At 39.5% G+C, this 24,882-nt stretch overlaps 1 protein-coding gene across 5 annotated transcripts in view; it reads right to left on the bottom strand.

Annotated features, from left to right (window-relative positions):
- Positions 1–20,891, bottom strand: part of TM9SF3 (transmembrane 9 superfamily member 3) — a 76,882-nt gene extending 55,991 nt beyond the window's left edge. For 3 of the 5 annotated variants that reach the window (XR_014253090.1, XM_082423723.1, XM_082423724.1), the window contains exons 1-3: positions 20,621–20,890; positions 11,169–11,364; positions 2,163–2,285 (exon numbers count right to left, since the gene is read on the bottom strand). Coding sequence is in view for 3 of the 5 variants with exons in the window: in XM_082423723.1 (XP_082279849.1) it covers positions 2,163–2,285; positions 11,169–11,364; positions 20,621–20,719 (418 nt within the window). In the remaining 2 variants the exon portion in view is untranslated. Of the gene's footprint in view, positions 1–2,162; positions 2,286–11,168; positions 11,365–20,620 lie in introns of all 5 variants that reach the window. The other 2 variants (XR_014253089.1, XM_082423722.1) reach the window with 2 other exon arrangements.
- Between the last annotated feature and the right edge of the window lie 3,991 nt (positions 20,892–24,882).

Genomic DNA, 24,882 nt, shown 5'->3' with positions numbered 1-24,882 from the left:
CCTCAAGTATTGGACTTATCCCTGGGAAGTCAACAAAATGAAAGGAGAGTTGAAAATAAATGGTAATGAGGCAAAAGTTAAAGTGATCATTTTGATTACAATTTGGGATACTGAAGGAGAAGACCCAAACAAGGGAGTAGGTAGTACCTGAGGATCTATCTCTTGTGCCCTCATACTGTCAGCTATTTATCCAATGTTCCCTACCCAAGCCTATATATTCATTAGCGCCTTAGGCTCTAAAAGTTACTCCTTGGGCCTTCCCTCTACGGCCAATGGAACTCATGAAAAGCATTAGTGGGAAAAAAATGATCATTTCTTATTAAGAATTATTTGCTTATTAACCAAAGTTGTTATAATTGGTACAAGGTTCAAGGAATACAGTTTCACTTTGTTTGAGGTTGTAGAGGGATAATAAAATCCTTCTAATAATTAATTTCACCAAAGTTTATTTACCTATCTACTCTGGAAACTCTGAGGGTGGAGACATAATTATACCAAATAGGAAAGTATTCTCTAAATGACTTTTAAAAGACTCTGAAACCTTTATACCAAGAAAAGCCAGATAAAGATTTTTTTCTGACAGGGTTTCCCATGGTTCACACATTCTAGGACATCCAAAAGTATCTGCCCTAAACATGGCAGAAGCCCAGAGCTAAAAAAGATTTATGTTAAGACAGGAAAGCACAGCTGCCATGTTGCTTATGGAGGCCCACAGAAATGACGGGAAAACCCTAAGGTTCTAGACATGAGACCCATAAGCAATGCAAAAGACTTGCTCTCTCACCAAAAAAAGAGAAAACCCGGATTAGTGGGGTCTCCTAAAACTACAGGCTCAGAAGTCTTCAGCGAATATTCAGCATATCTTCCTACTACCCTCAGAGCCAATCACAGAAATGTCTGTTATACCAATTACAGCCATTTACATGAAATGCTTACTATTTGTACCTAATTAACATGCAACACAGTAATGACGATGCATACAATTATATCTTGAGATGAACTTTCTTACAAATTCCATCTTAGTACCATATTAAACTCTGGGCTGCTATGTTCAGTCTTTCAGGTTGCTGCTCATGAATACAGTAGTCTGCTAATAATTTTAAGAATTAGAATATTAATTATATATTATTTACATATAAGAACAAGTGTCCAAAGACCAGAAAATAACAACAACAACAACAACAAGCCATTAAGAGGAAAATGTGAGCAAACATGCCGGCTATGATAGCTGGCTTCGCTTTACATATTAAATAATTCAATCAAGCCCAGCACAAACAATGTTCGGATTCTAATAAGTTGGTGTTAACTATCGCATTGTTCCTCTCCATTAACACAGATGAACAAGGACATAAAACATAAAAAGTAAAACATAAAAAAGTTTTTAAAATTTTAAACATAATAGACTTTTGGAAAATAACATAGGAACTAGCAAAACAAGTCATTCAGGAGAATATTATATCCAAAAACCATACTACCACAGTGCCACATGAGAGAAAGCCAGAATATAACTTTAAAATCCTGTTCAGTCCCTCTGATTGTATTTGATAAAATAAGTCAAAATAAGATGTGAGAAAATGGAGGGAGGGGGAATATTTCGGATTGTTCAAAGCACCTTTTGACCTCTTGAATATGAAAAGTTACACTGTATAAAAGTTATATTTTCAGGGATTTTCATGTAAAGTTTGACAATGTCAAAAACCCTTCAAGTAACAGGAAACCGTAAAATTGATGTTAAAATCGTTCTGTGGAAAACACTGAAAACACATTTATTGACTGAATAGTCATTACATAAATCTTGCTTATTATGCAAATATTCCCCAAACTTTAAAAAATAACATACATGGCCTTCCCTGGTGGCGCAGTGGTTGGGAGTCCGCCTGCCAATGCGGGGGACGCGGGTTCGAGCCCTGGTCTGGGAGGATCCCACATGCCGCGGAGCGACTGGGCCCGTGAGCCACAACTACTGAGCCTGCGTGTCTGGAGCCTGTGCTCCGCAACAAGAGAGGCTGCGATAGTGAGAGGCCCGCGCACCGCGATGAAGAGTGGCCCCCGCTTGCCGCAACTAGAGAAAGCCCTCGCACAGAAACGAAGACTCAACACAGCCATAAATAAATAAATTTAAAAAAAAAAAAAAAAAAAAAAAAATAACATACAATACTTACCCCATATTGGTAAGTCATCTATGTACATCTGGTACCAGTAGTGATTTTTGATAGCATACACAAATGCATCTCTCTTTTCTTTATCTAAGTCAATTTCACAGTAAGTGGCTGGCATCACATCATCTGCATAAAATAAAAATTGCAAATCAGTACACTCATTTGCAAAACAGTTACAGGAAGAATAACACACAAAAAAGCCAACATTTCCTGAAGTTAAAATTTCTACTCATAATAGTTGAATCTGGGTGATATATATATAGGGATTCAGTATACAATTCTTTCCTTTTTTGTGTATGTTTAAGATTTTTCACAATAAAAGAATTTTAACCATCTTTACTTTCAAAGATTATCTTACTAAGTGAAGAAAGCATCTCTTATATAAAGAAAATTATACAGAACATTTACAAAGTAACTTTAAAATGAATAAATTGATTAAAAAACAGAAATGAAAAAGCTTAAAACACATAGGAAAGTTTTCACTTTATACAAAAACTCAAGAATATGATCCTAAGTAGAGCTAACAATTTCTAGCTATGAGATCTCTGAGATAAATATTCATTTGAACATTCCTGGAAGTGCAAGTCACTGGAGGCCACAGATTCCATGAGGAATCCCAGTGACTCTTCATAATTCGGAAGATTAAAAGGCAAACCTCTATCTAGCAGGCATCACTGTTTATAAATTACCCAGAAGTTCCCTGGAGATGAGTCATTTCCAGTCTTGACTGCTTTTAAAAATACTCCTATCTGAAAATACTATTCAGATGGTCTCTAACTTATAAACCTTTCAAAAATGTGCTTAGGATCATTAGTTTCTAAACAAAACAAAGCAAAATCTGAAAAGCACTCTAGATGTCCATCAAAAGGACTGAACTGTTTCTGTATGTTACTTAAGCAACTAGGAAAAAAAAAAAGAGAAATCAATCTTAACAACAACAAAAAGCACAGATGTTTGTTTTTAAGTTCTCCTGTACTATAATATCGGTTATTTAGAACATGAAATACAACTTCCTCCAAGAAACAATGTTAAATTTCCCAAATGTTGATTAAAACAACTTAAATATAAATTGCAGCCAAACTATAATTAATAGCCATCTATAATGTTGTTTCTACGAGAAATAACAATCTGATGTGTAACTCCAGACACCACCACCATGTTTCCCCAGTTCTCAACAGAGAGAACAGCTTATTATTGCTCAGCCCAGAGTGGACACCCCAAAACTACAAAACCAAAGATGGCAGGAGACACTGAAGTCCCATGGAAGAGGGATAGGGAAATTCTCTGTCCAAGTGGGAGAAGAAAACTGCTTTGTATCCAACAACAATGGCTCCCACACATATTTTCTTTCTACCCAGGCCATTTTTAGGCAGCAAGAAATTTAGGGTTTTCATAATGGTAAAAACTGAGGCTGAGCAGAGGAGAAGGCAGGGAGAGTTAAGACGGAGATTACTACAAAGGATGCCTACAGCAGGAGCTAGGAGAACTGGCAGCAGGAAATTATAGCTACAGAGAAGAGAGCAAGAACCAAAGGAAGGTCCAGGTTGAGCAGCAACGAATGGCCACAGTGGCGTGGGAGGACTCACAGCTACCTCTGCAAAGCCACCAAATTCCTTGCTGTCACAATCAGACATTCACTGATAATTGTCATTAACAATATAGCAGTTTCCTGTATGAAGTTCTGAGGTATACAATATGACATTTACCCATATATAAAGCTTTTAAAAGATTCCTTACAGTCTGGGGGGCTTCCCTGGTGGTGCAGTGGTTGAGAATCTGCCTGCCAATGCAGGGGACACGGGTTCGAGCCCTGGTCTGGGAGGATCCCACATGCCGCGGAGCAACTGGGCCCGTGCGCCACAACTACTGAGCCTGTGCGTCTGGAGCCTGTGCTCCGCAACGAGAGGCCGCGATAGTGAGAGGCCCGCGCACTGCGATGAAGAGTGGCCCCCGCTTGCCGCAACTAGAGAAAGCCCTCGCACAGAAACGAAGACCCAACACAGCCATAAATAAAAATAAATTAATTAATTAATTAATTAAAAAAAAAAAAAGATTCCTTACAGTCTGAACTTTAGTTCAACTCTCCACCATCCTCTCTCCCTATACTCTAACCAGACTCAGCCACCTGCAGTTCCCACACACCTTGTGCTCCCTTGGCCTCCGGATTTGTTGTTTGTGCAGTAAACCCCACCTCACGTGTCCATCCTAAAATCTTCCCCATGCCTCTACCCTGTCCCCCAGAGTAATCCCTGATTCCCCAACCCTCACTCCTCTCACCACACAGCCTGCCCCCTTCACTGAAGTCCCACGGCTTTCTCTCCATATCTCCTACGGCACCTAGGCCTACACCACTTACAACCTCACACCAGTATCTTAGCTCCTCAAAAAGACCATTAGGTCTTGAGAGCTATGTCTATAACTGATCATAACCTTTCTGGCCCCAGCTATGCCTGTTTCAGTACGCTGCACAGAGCAGGTACTAAACAAATAAAATATTTTAACAAATTTTAAGAGCATAATTTTCCATTTATTTGGCAAAGGAAGTCACTAAATACATTAGAGTATGCACATATACATGCATCTGTGTGTGAATGGTGTGTGTGTGTCTGTGTGTATGTCTGTGTGTAAGGACAAAATGCCAATATAAACAAATGAAATTTTTGAGCTGAGTATCTCAGAAGGATTGACAAAGAAGTCTTGAAGAGTATCTTTCACTGATACAAAACCTAGAAAAGAAATGTTGTGGTAAAAGAGAAAACATCATTATGGAAGGCTCTAATAAGGGCCTGGGTTGGTCATATTTTAATGAAATTCCTCTTGCAGGCATGTAAGCAAATACAAACATCACAAATAATTAAAGAGCCTGGTTGCTCAATTGAAAAAGCACTTCTCTCAGGAGGGAGCCGCTTTGAAGATAACGAATATAATGTGCCTGAGTATACCAAATCACCACTCAGCATTCTACATGACTGGAAAACAATCTGAAAACCTATTACCACAAAACACTACTTTAAAATTACAATAGGGCATACCCTTCTCACGGGAAATACACACCTATGAATCCTGAAGGGGATGCAATTAAGATTTTACCAATGCAAATACTTTTTATGAGGGAAAAAAGAAGAAAACCAAAGTTATAAAGTGGCAAATGTCAATACTGATTTTTCAAACAGAAAGCAAGGGTAAATTCTGGAAACAACATGCCAATAAGTCTGTCATCAATTCTCAACAACACTCCGGACTAACAACTGAAGAGACAGTGAAAGCATTGAAAAAAGAATGTGACAATTATTCATGAGTTCTCTAAGAACATATCATGCCTCACTTTGTTTAGTTTCTCTTTTAACAGCATTACTGAACTGGAAAATCAGAAATACTCTACCTCAAATTCAGCAGCACTTAGCAAAGTTTCTCATGAAGTCACTATAGACAAACTATAGAGAAATGGGCAGAAACTTGGGTTTTAGTCTGGGTTCCACTACTTACTAGCTTTGTGAATAAAAGCAAGTCACTTAACCTCTGTGAACCTCAGGTCCCTCACCTGTAAAACAGATAACATCTATGCTATCTCCTTCCCAGAGTTATTTTAAGGACGAAAAGTGCCAATATATTCACAGTGTTAAGTTTTCTTGAGCCACACACCCCCTTGAGAATCCAATGGAAGTGATATCTCCCTTGTCCCCACAAAATGCACATTCACTCAAAATTAAGTGTACAATTCCAGAGGTCCACAGACCCCTGACACCAGAGCTTCTGGTTCAACTTTGTATACCCAGAGTCTACCATAGGGCTCTGGAATACAGTAAGCTCTCAAAAACTGCTGAATGAACTTTTTACAGGACTGGAAAAACTGGCATATTCACCATTAATTAATCAACCATCTACATAAACCAATATTGATTAACTGACCAAACTGGCTGGCAGTATAAACTGTATAATTTTTTTTCGAGATGGCTATTTGGCATCATGTATCAAGAACTGCCTTAAAAATGATTATACCCTTTGATTCAGTAATTCTACTTCTAAGAATTTAACCTAATGAAAGATTCATAGATGCATTAAAATACTTATGTGCTAGTATAGCCAAATGCATTCTTATTTCTAACAGAAAAAAAAAAAAAGGCAAAAGCAAGGAAGAAAAGGAAGAAAGAAGAACACAATGAATATCTTGTCATTGGGAAATGGGGAGAAATTACAATATCAAGTTATAGAATACTATATAAATATATTTTAAACAGAGTAATTAACAATATGAGGACAAGCCGATAAGATGTTGAGGAAAAAAAAGAAGAGTAAAAACTAATTTATACATAACTTATTAAACGAGCCAGCAAGTGCTTAGAACGGTATCCGGCATATAATAAACACTATACAAGTGTTCATTAAATACATTTTTAAAAATCATATATGGAACATGAACCCAATATTTAAAAATTTTAAATACTGTGGATGAATGTAAAGATGGTCAGAAAAAAAGAAGAAACTGTTACTGGTATTTCTATCCAGGTGATTTTTATATTCTTTACATTTCTCTGCAGTTTCTAAATTTTGTACATTGATCCTATATCACTGTTAAAATCAGAAAAAATATATACACATACATTCCTTTGAAAACAAAAAAAGACAGATGTCAATCTGAAAAGAATAATGTTAGCAATGGTTTAAATAAGAACTTATAAAAAGAGCAGGCTTATCAAATTTGCAGTTAGCACAAAGTTTAAAAAATTGCTAATACCAAGAATTCAAAATATCTAGAGTCAAGATTCAATACAAGATTCAAATTATTTGGTCCAGCTAAAACACTTCAGTTGAAACCAATAAGACAAAATATTGCATCAAGTTCCCAGACTTCCGATTAAACAAGGCAGATTAACCACAAGTGTCTTTTACCTCCTGAAACTCCATTAAAATGTCAATAAAGGAATAAAAAGGATGTAGGCGCACAAGGACAAAAAGAGGAGAAGACAGTGAGAAAAGATTTCAATCAATGTTGGGGAAATGGAAGACGGTGAATGAATAATAAGGCAGAGGAAACCATAACAGAAGGGACAACAGGATTGTTGTCACAGAACACAGGAGACACTCAGAACTTGGAGGCACCACAGACGTCGAAAGGTAGAGGAGAGATAGATGTAGGGCTGAACACATAGGGGAACTGTATAAAAATATGTTTATAGAGGGGCTGGATGCCTAGGTCCCCGCCTGCACCCATCACACAGCTAGATGAATAATATCCTCAACTTCCCCGCTGCAGACCAGAGGCACTTTCCCCTAGAGAACTTCAGCAGAGAGGCTCCAGAATCAGGAAGAACAGGAATAGTAGAATCCAGGGACTGGAAACAGGGTGGGGTTCACCTTAAGCAAAAATCTTCATTGGGGCTGAATGAAAAGAACTGCCACCTCCCAAGCCCTTTCCCCACCCTTTGGCAATCAGGCTTAACTACCCAGCCAGATATCTGGAGGGAAATACCGCATAGTAATTAAAAGCTCAAACTCTAACGCTAGGCTGCCTGGGTTCAAATCCTCACTCCGCCACTTGCCATCTGTGAATCCTTAGACAAGGTTACTTAGCCTCTGGGCCCCAACTTCCTCATCTGAAAAATAGGTATAATACACCTCCATAAGCTTATTTCGAGGATGAAAACAGACTAGACTGAGAATCACTGAACTAGAAATACATAAGGCTCTAAGCAGCCCTTGGCATATCTACATAACTGCAGTACTCTCAACTTACCATTTCACTCTAGAGAAGTAGAAGAAATACTAATAAAATAATTTCACCCCTCTGTTAAGTTAGAATACTCAAGGAAGAGAAAATTCAAGGGAAGATCAATAAAATAAATGGGAGGAAGGAATCCTCTAGAAGTCAACTTTTCAACAATTAATATCCTTCATTATACTGCAAGAATTCTCAAATGAGAGGGAAGGGATAGGGTGGTGACCTTCCCTGCTTAGGAATTACTATTCCAGATCACCTAATGATCATAATGAACCAATTATAATAAAGAACAAGTAGGCACAAACTAGGTGCTAGACAACTTATTAAAAGCTCACCATGTCTTAATAGCTAAGGATGCAACAGTGAATAAGAATGCAACTGTCCCTGCCCCAGCGGAAGTAACTAAATTACCCAGCAGGCTAGTGCAGCAGCCTGAGGATAAATCAAATCCTATACTCAATAAACTAATTTAACATTTCATAATTGCTAATGCAAAATCAAGTTGGAAGCACAGACACATACTATGTGCTATCAGTATTCATAACAATAACCATTTCTTGAATGTAAACTATCAGGAACTTTGATAAATGATGTGCGTGCACTATCTCATTTAAACATGACAATTCTATCAAGTGGATATTATTTCCCTCATTTCATAGATGAGGACAATGAGATCAAAGAGACTGAATACTTTGTCCAGGACTACATAGGTAGGCAGAGGCAGAGCTGAGATGCATCAAGTCTCTCTGACTCTAAAGCACATGTTCTTTCCACTCTACAATGGCAAGATTCTAGGAGGTACCCTTGAAAATTATAGGGTAATGATTTCAGGTCTGGTTCAAAGATATCCAATTTAAGTCTGCCCTTTGCATTTAATTTTGTCTAAATGTTCTCAATGCAGCATTTTGTCTAGTGATAGTATAAAAACTATTAGGAAGACAAAAACAAAGTTGTGCATAAAACCTCAAAAGGGAGCTTTTGAGGCATCCTGTATTAGACTCAAAACTACTGCTAGTTCCCTAAAATAGTCTATTTAGTGACTTTCATTTTACACAACCATACTAATCCATTTAGCCTGACAGAATCTACTAGGTTAAAAAAAAAAGTTGTGTGTTTGTGTGTATGCACATATAAGTGGGTATGTATATGTATAGTTTTTCCTAGTTTCACAATATTTCCAAAATTTTATTTTCTTACTTGAATATGCCTTCAGAAGAACCTTTAAAAATCAAATACTTAAGGGATGAAAGATTAACAATATAAATATTTCTACAGTTTACACAGAGACAGAGGGTTCAAGTTTCCACACAGCATTAGTATGTTGTGATATGCCTTGGGTAATTCATCTTTGGGCCTCCCTAACAGGAAATCAGATGACACAATCTCTAAGGTGCATCCCACCTTTAAAATTCTATGATACGATAAAGAACAACCAGGAAACCTCACAAAACACTTTTCAAAGCACAATCGACTTTATCTTTGAACAGGGTAAGCAAAGGTCTACAACAGAAAGAGAAATCTAATCAGCATTTACTATTGCATCTGGACCACTTAACGTGGCAGCTTCTTTAGCAGCATATCCATGATGGAGTGTAGAGTTGACAAGACTCCAAGGAACCGCCGACTCTTAGGGAGTAACATCTGGCCAGTTCTGATTCTTTTCATCTAAAGGTGTTTAGTCTGAAAGGAAAATAAATCCCACTTTTATAGCCCATGAAAACCATACCCCTCTATCTAAATAATCTTTCCATCTCAGCCTCAAGAAACTAATAAAAGAATGGTTAAGACAGCTGAATGAGTACTCTTCTTTAGTAAATAAAGGTGAGGATTGCAACAAGTGATGAAATCTGTCCATAGCAGGACTTGGGGTTTTTGCCTATTTTCTCTCTGGTTCCTTTTTAATAAACTAGAAATGTGTACCAAATATGGAAAAGGAGAGAGTATGTGAATAAATGTAGTATTGAGGTTCCCAAAGATCACATATTCTAGTCTAACTTTTCTCCTTACCTGTAATTAAATATTTAAATTACCTCATTAAATTAAAACAAGCCTCAGGGCATGTTTACAATAATTCATAAAGTTATAAGCAAGGCCACTGTGGTTTAAATTTACAACTTAATTTTAAAATTAAGCCCCAAGGAGTAATACATGGGAAAAAATGTAAATATGTATACCTATTTTCAACAACAGTAAGAAAAAAAATCCTAAAAACAAGAATAGAATTTAACAAATCAAAATTAAACATTATCTTCAAAATATTATCTTTAAAATATCTCATTTCACATTCTCCTCCCAAAAGGCTAAAAATATCAGAAGTCAGTTACTATTCATTTTATACATGTAGACAATGAAGTCAAAATTGGAGTAAACAACTTTACTAAAATCAATAGAGTAAAAGAAATAGGATTAAAATTCAAAGCTTCTGATTATAAGATCCATGCTCTATTCAAAAATCAAGACACCTAATGAAAGATCCTCCAAAAATTCAATTACTCAAGCTTCTGCTTACCAAGTTAAAAATGTCCATGCAGGAAATACACACTCTGACAAACTTCACAGAGAAAACTAAAAAATATAAACACACTCATAGGAACTGATAACACAGAAGATACCTGCATAATAAATAGATAAGGAGGATTTTTTTTCCTATTTTAACAAGTCCTTGACTTAAAATTTTAAACCACACAATCCAACAGGTATTGAAGATAAATTAATACAACACTGATAAATACATTGAGCCAATGGTACAAGTTTGAATTTGAGGCTTTACACATAATTTTTAAGTATCCATACAGCCCATTACATCCCCACTCCTCTGGAAATTACCTCATTAGGAATCTATGAAGGCTTTCCCTGACCACATTATGTCCAATCCTTAAAGGATTTACTAGAAAACACTTTTCAGAAATAAATATGTTAAGGAAATATAATTTTATGAACAATTATTTATTATTTTATAAATATTCAAAATAAATCTTTGTCAGTTACTAATATACTTTTCTACATGTAATACACTTAACTTAGAGATTAAAACATATTTTAGGGTCTAGAGCAGTGGTTCTCAACCAAGGGCAAGTAGCAATGTTTACAGACTTCTTGGTTGTCACAACTGGAGAATGCTACTGGCACCTAGTGGGTGCGGGCCAGGGACTCTGCTAAATGTCCCACCCTGTACAGGACAGCCCCCACAAAAAAAAGAATTATCTGGCCCCAATGTCAACAGTGCTAAAGTTGAGAAACCCCGGTCTACAATCTAACTTTTATCCTTAGGACTATTAAGGTTTACGTACCTTTGAATTTAATATCCAGACCACTAAATTCCAATTCAACTCCTTGAAGCGCTTCTCCCAGAGTTTCATGGTAATGACTGATGCTTTTTTTTGACCCGACACAGAATGGAAGTGAAAAGTACTTGTATGTCTCTTGGCGATTATGGTAGGGCCCAACAGTATTCATCCATAAGACAACTTCCTCTTTATCTTGATACTGAAACCAAAAAAAAGCAAGTAAGAATATGTTTTTTAAAGAATCTAATTCAAATTAAGGGAATATTTGTTATTTGTTCTAAACAAAAATGTACTATCTCAGTTTGGGAAGCTCTAAAATAAAATGCTGGAAGCTTGTTTCAAAATGATGGTCAATGTCTACACATTAAAAATGAAATTCGGTGAATTTTAAAATTATATCCTCTGATTGTGGTCTCAAGCAGATTCACATTTTCTAGACTTTGTTTTACAGAAGATACTGTTTAAACAAAACCCAATAACCTATAAGAATGTTTATAATTAATATTTACACTATCAAATAACGATAAACCTAGAACCAACATGATTCACCATGCTAACGTGGACAAGGAAGGAGGAAACAAAATCAATAGCTTATCCAGAACCTCATGTTCATCACTAGAAACTCCAAAAACCTAATGTTGTCAGCAAGCACAAATAAAATTTCATCTCCTTTTTTTCCCCACAGCCATTGATCAAAGTACTAGAGAGGAGAGAAATGACTAAACAAGAGGAGGAAAAAGCCATACTATGAAATCTCCACAGCCCATTCAAGTCACCATTCTATCTTTCCCTTTATCAGCCTGAAAGACAGGTACTGCATGCAAATTTCCTTGAATAAATATTATGGCTTTACCCATCAGTGAATACTATATGTAGCTAAACCTGGAGTGTGGTCTGATGACTTTGGGTAGGTGACGTCACCTTTCCAGGGTCCAAACTGGGGGAAGTGCCAAAGATTTCTAAGATCTCCTCAAGTCTAAAATTCCAATGATTCTACGAAAAGCAGTTACCTGAGTAATTTTAAAACTAGTATTCCTAATTAGCCTTTAATATAAATTAAAGACAACTAACAGTTGCAGCTTAAGTCAACTAACAGTGCAGAAGTTAAATCATTGAACAATTATTTACTGAGTGCCTACCATGCGCCAATAATTGTGTTTGTTGAGGATACAGCTTTGAACAAGACACATTCCCTGACCCACTGGAGCTTAGAGCCTAAAGGGAAAGATGACACTGAACAAGCAATTATAATAACATAGGGAGCTGTGGAGCACATAACAGAGGAACCTATCCAACTAGCCCAACTACCAAGCATGACCTCCAGTCCTCCGTATAAAATGAATAAACATTTTCCATCAAAATCCAGCATCTCCAAAACCAAACTCATCCCACCCAAACCCAACCCCCCAAACTTTGTTTTTGTAATGGTACAATCCTCTCAGTCATGGCGACTCAAACCCCAAGTCCCACTGCATTCCAAAAAACACTGACTTGTCTACTCTTATCCAAAGCATCTGCCTCTTTTGATTCATACCACCACCACAGTAGGACTTAGATCTAATCACCTCACCTTCAAATCTAATAAACGTCTCATTGTTCATAAGACATCACCCAGGTACCTCATCAAGGAAATAAAAAACTACCTGACTTTTTGAATACATGGGACATGTACCAAGCACAGCATTAGGTGTTAAGGTTATAAAGATAAATAACATACTGTCCTTTCCTTTAAGTAGTTCACAATCCATAGTGGAGCCAGACAAGTAAATGATTAACAATGAAGAAATAAGTGTTACAATTAAGGTAAAAAGGGCTATTGTAGCAACAATAAAAATGATTAATTCTGCTTTGTCAGAGAAGGGTCAGGATGAATAACAATATAGAAAATCATAAGCTGTTTCAAGTGAATTCAGAAAAACAACTGTAGATAACCTTCATGTATGAAGGAACCAATCAAAGGTCTGAATGTATACATAGATACCTGTTCATAACTACTCTTGCCACTTTAGGGGGTTGACAAATATATGTATGCCACCACTCTTCCATCCAATGTTACACTGCACTAATCAATCAAGGTACTCCTTTCTGCACAGACATAGGTATAGGTATAGATATATAGATATAGATAGGGATATAGCATAAGAATCCTCAAAACGGTTCTCTAAACCAATCACTATCCACTGAACAGGGCTGGTATTAGAATTGAAACCTGTTCACTGAGTAGAAAGCTCTTGGCATAGTATCACGTACACAAAAAGTATTGAATATGATGAAAAAACACTGAAGAAATGCTGAAATGAAAGTTTATTAGCAACTTAGTGAAAGAAGTTTGAAGTATGTGCACTGACTGCGATAGTATCCTTTGAGAGAAATAAGAAAGGCGAGGTAACCAAATGCATCCTTTTAGGATTACCACACTGAAAGAGAGGACCTACTCTTGCCATTAATCCTGCCGAGTTCGCAGAAATTTTATAAATATAACTCGTGAAAATAAACACAAAAAACACTTTCTCTATAACTCCTAATACTCATATTCCTTTACAAATAGACAAAAACTTGAACATAAATACTTGTTAAAACAGAGCATTCATTTATTTCATACAAACTGAAACACAGGACTAAAATAATTTAAGGGTCACAGTATGTGTTAAACTACACGTTCTGAAGTCACTCATTTTAAACATTCATGAAACCTTAATGGGGTAGTAAAGCTCTGACAACATGATGCAAACTGTACTATAACAAAATGTGTACCATTCTTTAGCCTAGGATTCCTTCTGGGAAGAGGACTGAAACAGGGATTAGAAAGAAAAAAATATAGAGATATGTAACATAGACACAAACACTCATATATATACACATACACAAACACACACAGATGAGGGTGAATATTAAGGCTACAACTGTTTCTTTTCTTTTACATTGCTCCTTATGCAGACCACAGTCAGATTTCATGAACTTAAAATGTTTACTTTTCATTATAGTTCTTATTTATCCCTGAGAATAAGTGTTCCCAAGACAAGGTCAAGGGAAGAGTTCTTTTTCAAGAGAGAAAACGTGTCTTAAAATATCTTGAAATTAGAAAATACCAAATGGAAGAAACTTTTTAGGAGAAAAGCCTTTCCTTTCCCTAAGCTGCCAGGAAAGTCCCTGGGCTCCCCCGACTCAGTGGGAAGACAGCAACAGGTAAGGCTCTTCCCTCCACCCTTGGCTGAAAGGCTAGTCTAATTTGCTTTCAAAACATTCCAGGGCTTCCCTGGTTGAGAATCTGCCTGCCAATGCAGGGGACACGGGTTCGAGCCCTGGTCTGGGAAGATCCCACATGCCACGGAGCAACTGGGCCCGTGAGCCACAACTACTGAGCCTGCGCGTCTGAAGCCTGTGCTCCGCAACAAGAGAGGCTGCGATAGTGAGAGGCCCGCGCACCACGATGAAGAGTGGCCCCCACTTGCCACAACTAGAGAAAGCCCTCGCACAGAAACGAAGACCCAACACACCCATAAATAAATAAATAAATAGCCAAAAAAAAAAAAAAAACACAACATTCCATAACGTCTTAGCAAGCTCTTTTTAAATACTTTCCTCGGAAAAACTCTGAGTTGCCAATGACGTGGAGAAAGATGGAATTTTATAACTTACCTGCGGAGTGTAACCAGAAGAAGGGGAGAGAAAAAATCAAGCAGGCACAGCAGTGGATCAGGAGGTCCCTGAGCATGGGGGTGGCTCCTTCCATGAGGCCTCCCTGGGAAGCAGCCAAAGGACAGGAAGCCAATTCAGACTACCTGCATTCCTCACCTCACCGGTCCATTCGTTTCCAGTTCTCAGAAGTTTCACTGTTACACGCAACTTCTGCACTGGCCACTCCAGCCAAAATGGCTTATAACATTTTCTTCCTTTCCTTTCCTGCTCCACCTTGTTTCTTACGTCATTCCCCCAAGTCTATAATGCCCTCCTCCTACCCACCTGGCCGATTTCTACTTATCCTTCAGAACTGCCCAAATCCTCCTTTCTCCAATCCTCAGGTCAAACTTTAACTGACCAATCACTAACATGCACATGCTTACCGTCTTTTGGGATAGTATCATTACTAGCCAAAACTTAATAAGCACATACCATGCGCTGGGCATAGTTCTAAGGTCTTTACATAAACATTTAATCTCTCAAAGCTCTGTAAGACAGGTCCTATTATTTCCCCCATTTTACAGATTCAAACAAACTAAATAGAGATGTTAAATAATTTGTCCAAGATCATTCTAACTAATTAGTATCACATTTACAAGCTCAGGACTACATTTTTGCTAATCCCTAGTCAGCTTCATTAACTGAAGAGCAAAAACTAAATGAAGGAATATGGGAAAAATACAGCTGTACAAAGCACCTAAGGAAGTGCTGAATGCTGAACAACTTTTCCATTTGAGCCTTTAATCTGCCCTAAGGAAAAAAACCTTCCTAAGAAGCTCCTTGTCCTCTGATCTCAAAAGGAATGACCTTCATTCTCAAGAACTCACCAATGTTGGATCTCTCATTTAAATACTGTTTATGTGCTGGGTAAGTGTAGGTACAGAAGTTTCCCTCCTTGATAGAGATCATGAATTACTTTTTCTCAGAGGGAACACTTCAGGAGATAATGTTACTGAATTTCTCGTGTAAAATCCGAATAAAGAAATCAGAATTTATGTAGACAGGCAAAGGACTGAGGGCTCAGACTAAGCACCCAAATGCCATCATTTTATGGGATGTGGGGAAAGATATATGCTTACTTTAAAATACATATCTGAGAAAGCAAACTCCAGTTCAGAAAAATATTTCAGAAATCATAATTTCAATGTCTTTTATTTATTTAAAACACATATATCAGAATGCTAATACATATAAATTATTAGTGTATTTCTGGATAGTCTCTTGAGATAACTGCTCTCTCCCTCTCAAAATAGCTTTGTACCTAAATAAACTTTTAGTCTACCATGGAGTACAGCTGAAAATAGGACAATGAATTATGACACTTCCTAAAACTAGATCCATATTAAAGCACTCACAAATTCACTTGTAGTAAACAGCTCATCCTCTTTATAAATCTTCACATATGTTTTACTAGTTCCCATACTCCCGACAGAGACAAAGACTAAAGGCTTCCATTTGCCTAAGTAAAGCAAACAAAACATCTTTTTTTTAGCCAGTAGTGTAATAGTGCTTATGGCAAAGGTTGAGAGTAGGCTATCCTAGGCACAGATCGGGTCCTTTCAATATTACCTACCAGAGATACAATGGGCCACAAAGAAATGGGGTTTTAACCTAGGTAAATCACAACAGGCATCCCCAAGACTATGCATCTTAAGTGAACAATCGTCTGGGTTTGTTCACTGCTTTAAGTGGTAGGGTTATCATGCTTCCAACACTGCATATTCTTATTCCTGGTAGCTCCCTAATTACTCAAGTCACTCAAGAAGCACTGATTAAATACCACTTGCTGTGCCAAGCACAGAGCCTGGTATGTAACAGACGCAGAAAAAAAAATTTTTGATTTTGTGACCTTGAGGAAACAGAGCCAAAAAAAAAATTCAAGCCTCCAGTGTAAACCATAAAATGCTTTTAAGATTCCTGTGCCATTGATTACTGGTTTTTTGGCGCTGACATTTTTACGTAGTGTTACTATGGAAATTATATGTTCAAGACAGGTAGAAAAAACGACTAGAAATCAGGTAGCTCAGACTCTTTTCTGTGGCCCTGGGCCAGCCACTGGGCCTCTTCAGGCCATTAGGAAAATAAGTGTGTTGGATTCAATGGTCTCGAGTCTTTCCAGTTCTAAAATTCTATGATTCTCAATTTGCAATCCTTGTAATGGAGTCCTTTGAAATCTTAGGAGACGTGATAATCTAACTCTAGATGTTTCCAAGTACTCCAACTGTCAGAAAAGCAAGTAAGCATAAGCCATACCCTATACATCTTTCACTCACTCTAAAGTGTTCTTTTTATGACCCTTCGATCACCTATTAAGAGCCTGTCTTTCATGAAAGTGTTCTTTAATTTTTATTTAAAACAGTATGTTTGGGACTTCCCTGGTGGTGCAGTGGTTAAGAATCCGCCTGCCAATGCAGGGGACACGGGTTCGAGCCCTGGTCCGGGAAGATCCCACATGCCGTGGAGAAACTAAGCCCGTGCGCCACAACTACTGAGCCTGCGCTCTAGAGCCTGCGAACCACAACTACTGAGCCCGTGTGCCACAACTACTGAAGCCCGTGCGCCTAGAGCCCGTGCTCTGCAGCAAGAAAAGCCACCACAATGAGAAGCCCACGCACTGCAACGAACAGTAGCCCCGCTCGCTGCAACCAGAGAAAGCCCGCGTGCAGCAACGAAGACCCGACACAGCCAAATATAAAATTAATTAATTAATTAAAAAAACACAAAAACCAGTATGTTCTGTAATTCATGTATGATTCAACTTTTAAAAACTGAAAGGAACCCGTTTTTATATATTCTACATGTGTATATACTCTAGAAGTCAGCAGCACATTTCCTTCTCATTATTCTTCTGAGAATATTAAGAGCGTTGGATAAATAAGCACATAAAAAATGCCATATGAGTCAAATGGTCAGCTGAATCCTAATTCAGTAGGTAAAGTAAGAGAAATCAAGGGCTTTCTGGAATTGCATGAAGTAGTCAGCTGCTCCTTCTTAGGACCAGCTACAGAATTTGTGGGGCCCAGCACACAATGAAAATGCAGAAAGTATTAAGAATTTCAAATGGTGACGGCACAGCGTTAAACCAAGCAGTCTTTACGTCTTACACACATTAAGCGACTGCAAGGGTCACATGCCCACTGCAGCCCTGTCCCTCTTTAATGCTAACCCAAACACATCCTCAGTAACAATCCACTATGGAGCTAAACTTACCCAAACATTTAAGCACTTAAAGATACTATCAATACAGAGAATTATTCAATTTAATGCCAAGTGTATTACTATCCTATTTTTAAGATAAAAGGCCGTAGAGCATATCCTATGAGAGCGTAGAAGACTATTAATTCAGTTTGCCTGAGTTCAAATCCTACCTCTACCTGTACTGGTTGTGTGGTCTCGGGCAAGTTACTTAACTTCTCTAGCATCCGTTTCCTCATCCATTCAAAGGACATAATACCACTCACAAGATCATCAGTGTATGTTTAAAATATGAGTTAATACATATAAAGTACTTAGAACGGGGCCTACCACATATTGCTACAAAAGCCCTATTAGTTATTATTTCTATCTGGAAACTGTCTTCATAGAAAGTTAATCTAAAGGGCAAACTTTAACTTCTAAAGATTGTTCTTTAATTAATAATCCAATTCCACAAGTATTTATTAAACACTTACTCAGCAACCTTCCCTTGACAATTTTTCTCCTCCTTCAGTATCATTCTGTCTTCATTAGCTACTTCTGCCTTCTTGGTGGAAAAAAAATTCACTTGACCATAGCCTTTTCAGTATTATTATTTGCTTGAGGTGAATGCCTAGTTTTCAAGAAATATTTTCAAGAAACTTGTAAGAAATAAAATATTTTGGCTAACAGCCAAAAAATATATGAATGACAAATTTTTTAGTTATATCTTAATGCTATTCTTCCTATAATTTTTAAAATAACAGGTAACCAAGTGAGAGCAGTTCAATGTAAACATGACTGAAATAAAATGGATTCTAAATTTTTTTGTCCAACAATTCTCTCATACGTGTCATATTCTCTCAAAAACCTTTTATCCAATATTTTATATTCAATTTCTGGCTTCAAAAATTTAAATGTTAAAGCAGAAACTAACACACTATTGTAAAGCAATTACACTCCAATAAAGATGTTAAAAAAAAATTTAAATGTTCCTGGCAATAAAATTTCAATGAAATTGGCGTTTACATTTTAAATCGGTAAATTAATCTAAGACCTTTTTATTCACCTCCAATTTGTGAAGTTTTAATTAATACGTACTTTTCCCTATTACAGTAGTTTATATAAAACACGAGATAAAAAAGTAAACTACTACTCTTAAGCTTACATGCCTGTATGGTGGAACTATACTTGAGACAATTCTGAGTTTTACACAGCAACTTCCCTTAAGTGTTCAAAAAATTGGAAAAATATTAGTAACCACTGGCTAAAAGAATGCCCATTGGAAATGAACACTTCTTACACTTTGAGACAAGTTACTTGACGGAAAAAACAACAAGAGAGCGTTTTAAACTGTTTAACCTGTGAACAAAATTATCTTAAGGTGACAAGTCACAAATACAGCACAAAAACATGTCACCAGCTCAGGATTGTGTCCCTTAAAAAATATACAGGTAAGAAGTTTCTGGCTGCGACTGAAGGTAGAAACGCCAAAAGTTTAGAACTGTTGTTAGCTAAAATAAGAGCCCAGCTAACCTACCGACTACAGAAAAGAAGTCTGGTTGCTTCATTTCCTCACTTGTCAGGAATGACAGAAGACTTGCAGATTTAGTACCACACAACCTCTCATGCAAAATCGTATCATTAATTAGTTAAGGCCTAAAAACACAACTACTCACAAGCACCCTTTAATTTACATGACTTTCCTACCCTGCTCAGATCTACCTTTCAGAAAGCCACCGACTTACATCCCTAAGTGAAAGTCACTAGAGGAGTCGTTTTAACATCCAAGCTTTGATGTGGAAAATGCCAATTAAATAAACAGCCAATCAATTTTAGGCCAAATGCAAAAGGGACTGTTCCCAGCCAGACAAGAGGACTGGGAAACTCAAGACCCCTCGCAGTCAGAAGCCGCCTAGTTAGAGACCACCGGGACGGGAGCCTCAGCTAGGGGCCAGAAGAGGGTGAAGAGAAAGTTACAAGTAAGGCCTCGCAGGCGGGCGCGTGTGGCTGAGTGCCTGTACACGTGTAAAGTGCTCTTCACCCCAAGTTTATCAAGGCTGTCCCCACGCCAGGGTTATAATCCGGTTTGGGCAGGAGGGGGAAGAAAAGGCCGGTGAGCACCATAAAGTGGTGGGTATTTCCTGGTTACTGTAAGACGGGTAATACGTGGTGCATCCATCTTCTGCCGTGTCGTAGTCCCCAGCAGCCCGGGCGCTGCTCCCTTTCCTGGGGGGCACCAGCTCCGAGCCTGGCTGCCTGCGGCCCCCACTCCCGCGGCCAAGTGAGCCCCGACCCTCGGACCCCGCTTCTTTCCCGTCTCCCGGGGCCCCTGGACCCAGGGGTGCGGCGCCATTTAGGTCCGGGATGGGTAAGGAGGCCCACGCACTTAGGGAACGGAGTCCTGTCCCGGGAGCGCACGAAAAGGCCTCCTCCCCGCTCCCGGGGTTCCTGCTCCGCCAGGCCCAACCGGAAGGCGCCCTCGGGCGGCCGCGGGGCTCGGCCGGGCCGCTGGGCCCTCCAGGCCGCGCCGGGCCCGCCGAGGCGGTGGGCCGGGGGAGAGGGCGGAGGCGGCCGCGCCGGCCGGGAGCAATTCTCACCGTGTGCTCGTGCTCGTCCGCCCGGGCCCGGGGCAGCAGCAGCAGCAGCAACAGCGCGGCGGCCGCCGCCACGCCGGCAGCGCCCGGCAGCGGCCTCATCCTCCGCGCTCCCACCGGCCCGGCGCCGGGCCACCGACTCCTCCGCCGCCGCCGCCTCCGCCGCGGCCGATTCGCATCCACGGGGCGCGGACAGACGCACGGGGGCCCGGGCCCAGCTTTTGGCTCCTCCGCGCCGCCGCCGTCACCGCCCGCTCCGGAGCCTCCCCCGCCCCCCGGCTCCTCCTTGCCTCTTCCTCTGACTCAGCCACGTCATCCGGCCACCCCGGCACACGCCGGAAGTGCCTCGCGATGCGGGGCCGCAACCGCCGCCGGCCGCCCCGCCCGAGAGGCGCGACCCCGCAGCCCCGGAGGACCGCGCGAGGGCCCGGCCCTCCCGCCGGTCGCCCCTGGGTCGTGAGAGAGGCGGCGCGCACAGTGGCCCCGGCCTCGCGCCCCTCGCGGGTGCCTGGCCCGCGTCGCAGGGCCTAAGCCGCCTCCATTCGACTTGTGCGACCTAGGTCAAAACGCTTTACTCTTCCTGGCCTCATTTGCCTCGGCTGTGAAGTCGGGTAATGGTCTGACCTGCCGCCTCTCGGTGGGGATCGGATCAAGTAGCCCTCACAAAGAGCTCGGCTCCCGCCGGGAATGAATCACCAGCTCTATAATCGTCATTAAGGGAGATTGTTAAACTGGTATCGGGTTGGATGAGTGTCTTAAAGTCAGTGAATATTTACTGAATATTTATTTCAGTCTTGTTGAAATTCTTGTTCGTTTATTTGTTTATTTATTGTTTGTTGGGTCTCCCGTGCACAGATATAAACACCTCTTAGAATCTAAGCTTTTCTCCTAAGCAGAGATCCTGTTCACTGACATATACTAGAACTGTGTCAGGCCCATAGTGGAAACTCAAAAGATATTTGTCAAATATATACATGAATATGGCACCACCATCTACACAGTCCTCTAAGCCAAAACTCTGGAAGCTGGAGTCGGATTGTCTCCATCTCTCAGCCATCAGCAGGCAACAGTTTCTAGCATTTGTTATCTTAGAAAGGTATCAAGAATTTATTTTTCCTCTCCTCTGCCAGTAACAGCCAATCTTCTACACCTCACTCACGATGTATTACAGCAGCCTCCGACCAGGATCCCTATCACCAATCTTCCCACCCTGTTTATCCTCCCCAACGGGTGCCAGTGAGTCTTCTAAAAAGAAACCTGATTATATCACTCTCTTGCTTAAAACACTCCTTGAATATTGTTTACATAAATCAAGGAATCACAGCTAAGATTTTCATCTGCCAGGCACTGAGTACTTCACATGTATTGACTCAATCCTTATGCAACAGGCACTGTATGTTCATTTTACAGCAATGATCGCTGAAGCCTGGGGGGTGGGGGGTTTAAGTGGTTGCTGAAGGACTGGAGCCAAGCATCTGGTTCCAGAATCAGTCTTTCTTACTACTCATGGACTACCATCCATACAGTCATTTTAAGAAATGAAATATAGGAGCTTCCCTGGTGGCGCAGTGGTTAAGAATCCGCCTGCCAATGCAGGGGACACGGGTTCGAGCCCTGGTTCGGGAAGATCCCACATGCCGCGGAGTAACTAAGCCCATGCGCCACAACTACTGAGCCTGTGCTCTAGTGCCTGTGAGCCACAACTACTGAGCCCTTGTGCCACAACTACTGAAGCCCGCACGCCTAGAGCCTGTGCTTCGCAACAAGAGAAGCCACCGCAATGAGAAACCCGCGCACCGCAATGAAGAGTAGCCCCTGCTCACCGCATCTAGAGAAAGCCTGCACGCAGCAATGAAGACCCAACGCAGCCAAAAAATAAAATAAATTAAATAAATTAATTAAAAAAAGAAAAAGAAATAGACTTGTATGACTGGCATGGAATGATAGTCAAGAGATAATTTTAAGTGAAAACACTTGAAAATAGACAGTATGATTCCATTTTGAATATTAGTCTACCCATAGAAGACAATCTGAAAGATCATGACTCAAACCATTAACATTGCACATGCCTACAAATATTTGCACGTGAGTATGTGCTACATGTGTAATCAGGAAAAAAAAAAATCCTTCCTAAAGTATACTCCTGTTAACATGCAGCTGCAGAATCGGACCCCAATTTATCTCCTCAGCTTCACCTCCCACTGATCTCTTCTACCTCAGGCTATAGCCCTATATTTCCCAAATACACCAGGTTCTTTTATACCTCTGTGCCTTTGCTCTTTTTTTTTTTTTTTTCTTATTGGAGTATAGTTGATTTACAATGTTGTGTTAGTTTCTGCTTACAGCAAAGTGAATCAGTTATACATATACATATATCCACTCTTTTTCAGATTCTTTGATTTCCCTTTCCCTAGGATGGAAGTGAATGGACAAACTTTGTTACTCGTTTTCCAGGCCTAAATGGATGACCTCTTTAGTGAAACCTTGCATGATGCCCTCAGGAAGTAGAGCATCCCTTCTTCAGGATTCCAGTTGCATTTATGTCATAACTACCATAGTCCCATTTCCTCTTCTGTACTACATTCTGACCTTTGTTGATGGCAGCCAACAAAGTACTGTACTACTATTTGTTTATATCTGTCCCAGCTGCTGGGACAGTGCTTGTCACATCATAGACATTCAATAACCATTTACTGAAGACATTCATAAGTAAAAAGTCAAATAGCATAGAATAATTTAAAGAACACTTTCTAGATAGTCTAAGAGGCATCACAAGGCAGTACATGATTAATTGCTGAATGAATCATATGCCAGTAATTGCAATAGAAATCAAAGGAGGCGTCTTATACATCTTTGTATATCCGCCAGAGCACCTAGCACAGTGACTTGCTCATAGTGGAAGCTCAGTAAATGCTCTGTGAATGAATAATCACAGTTTTGAATCAAGTGATGATGGGCAATTGAAGAACAAGTAGTGTAAGTGCTGAATTAAGATGGATGAGTAGTCTCTTGCTTAAACATCCATCACCAGCCTCCACAGATTTGAGGCAGGAAGCATTTGCTAGGTGTCGTCAGGAGCTCTAGGTTAGCAATTACTTGGGGGTGGGGAGGACACAAGAAAAAGTATGAAGTATTCATTTGGGGAGTGTAGACCTAAAACCAGGAAACATTACACACATAGAAGAGAACAGGGATTATAGTGTACAAAAAAAGAACTGCACAAAATGTGACCAACTCTGCAAATGTTCGATAGGCAATAAGAGCAATGGGCGACACTCTCACCACTATTATTCAACATAGTTTTGGAAGTTTTAGCCACAGCAATCAGAGAAGAAAAAGAAATAAAAGGAATCCAAATCGGAAAAGAAGTAAAGCTGTCACTGTTTGGAGATGACATGATACTATACATAGAGACTCCTAAAGATGCTACCAGAAAACTACTAGAGCTAATCAATGAATTTGGTAAAGTAGCAGGATACAAAATTAATGCACAGAAATCTCTTGCATCCCTATACACTAATGATGAAAAATGTGAAAGAGAAATTAAGGAAACACTCCCATTTACCATTGCAACAAAAAGAATAAAATATTTAGGAATAAACCTACCTAAGGAGACAAAAGACCTGTATGCAGAAAACTATAAGACATTGATGAAAGAAATTAAAGATGATACAAACAGATGGAGAGATATACCATGTTCTTGGATTGGAAGAATCAACATTGTGAAAATGACTATACTACCCAAAGCAATGTACAGATTCAATGCAATCCCTATCAAACTACCAATGGCATTTTTCACAGAACTAGAACAAAAAATTTCACAATTTGTATGGAAACACAAAAAAACCCGAATAGCCAAAGCAATCTTGAGAAAGAAAAATGGAGCTGGAGGAATCAGGCTCCTGGACTTCAGACTATACTACAAAGCTACAGTGATCAAGACAGTATGGTACTGGCACAAAAACAGAAATATACATCAATGGAACAGGATAGAAAGCCCAGAGATAAACCCACACACATATGGTCACCTTATTTTTCATAAAGGAGGCAAAAATATACAATGGAGAAGAGACAGCCTCTTCAATAAGTGGTGCTGGGAAAACTGAACAGCTACATGTAAAAGAATGAAATTAGAACACTCCCTAACACCATACACAAAAATAAACTCAAAATGGATTAAAGACCTAAATGTAAGGCCAGACACTATCAAACTCTTAGAGGAAAACATAGGCAGAACACTCTATGACATAAATCACAGCAAGATC

This window comes from Balaenoptera physalus (genome assembly GCF_965194825.1).
Source record: "Balaenoptera physalus genome assembly, chromosome: 14".
Lineage (NCBI taxonomy): Eukaryota > Metazoa > Chordata > Mammalia > Artiodactyla > Balaenopteridae > Balaenoptera > Balaenoptera physalus.
Note: the sequence above shows the minus strand (reverse complement) of the source record. Positions and strands in the feature narration are given on the sequence as shown.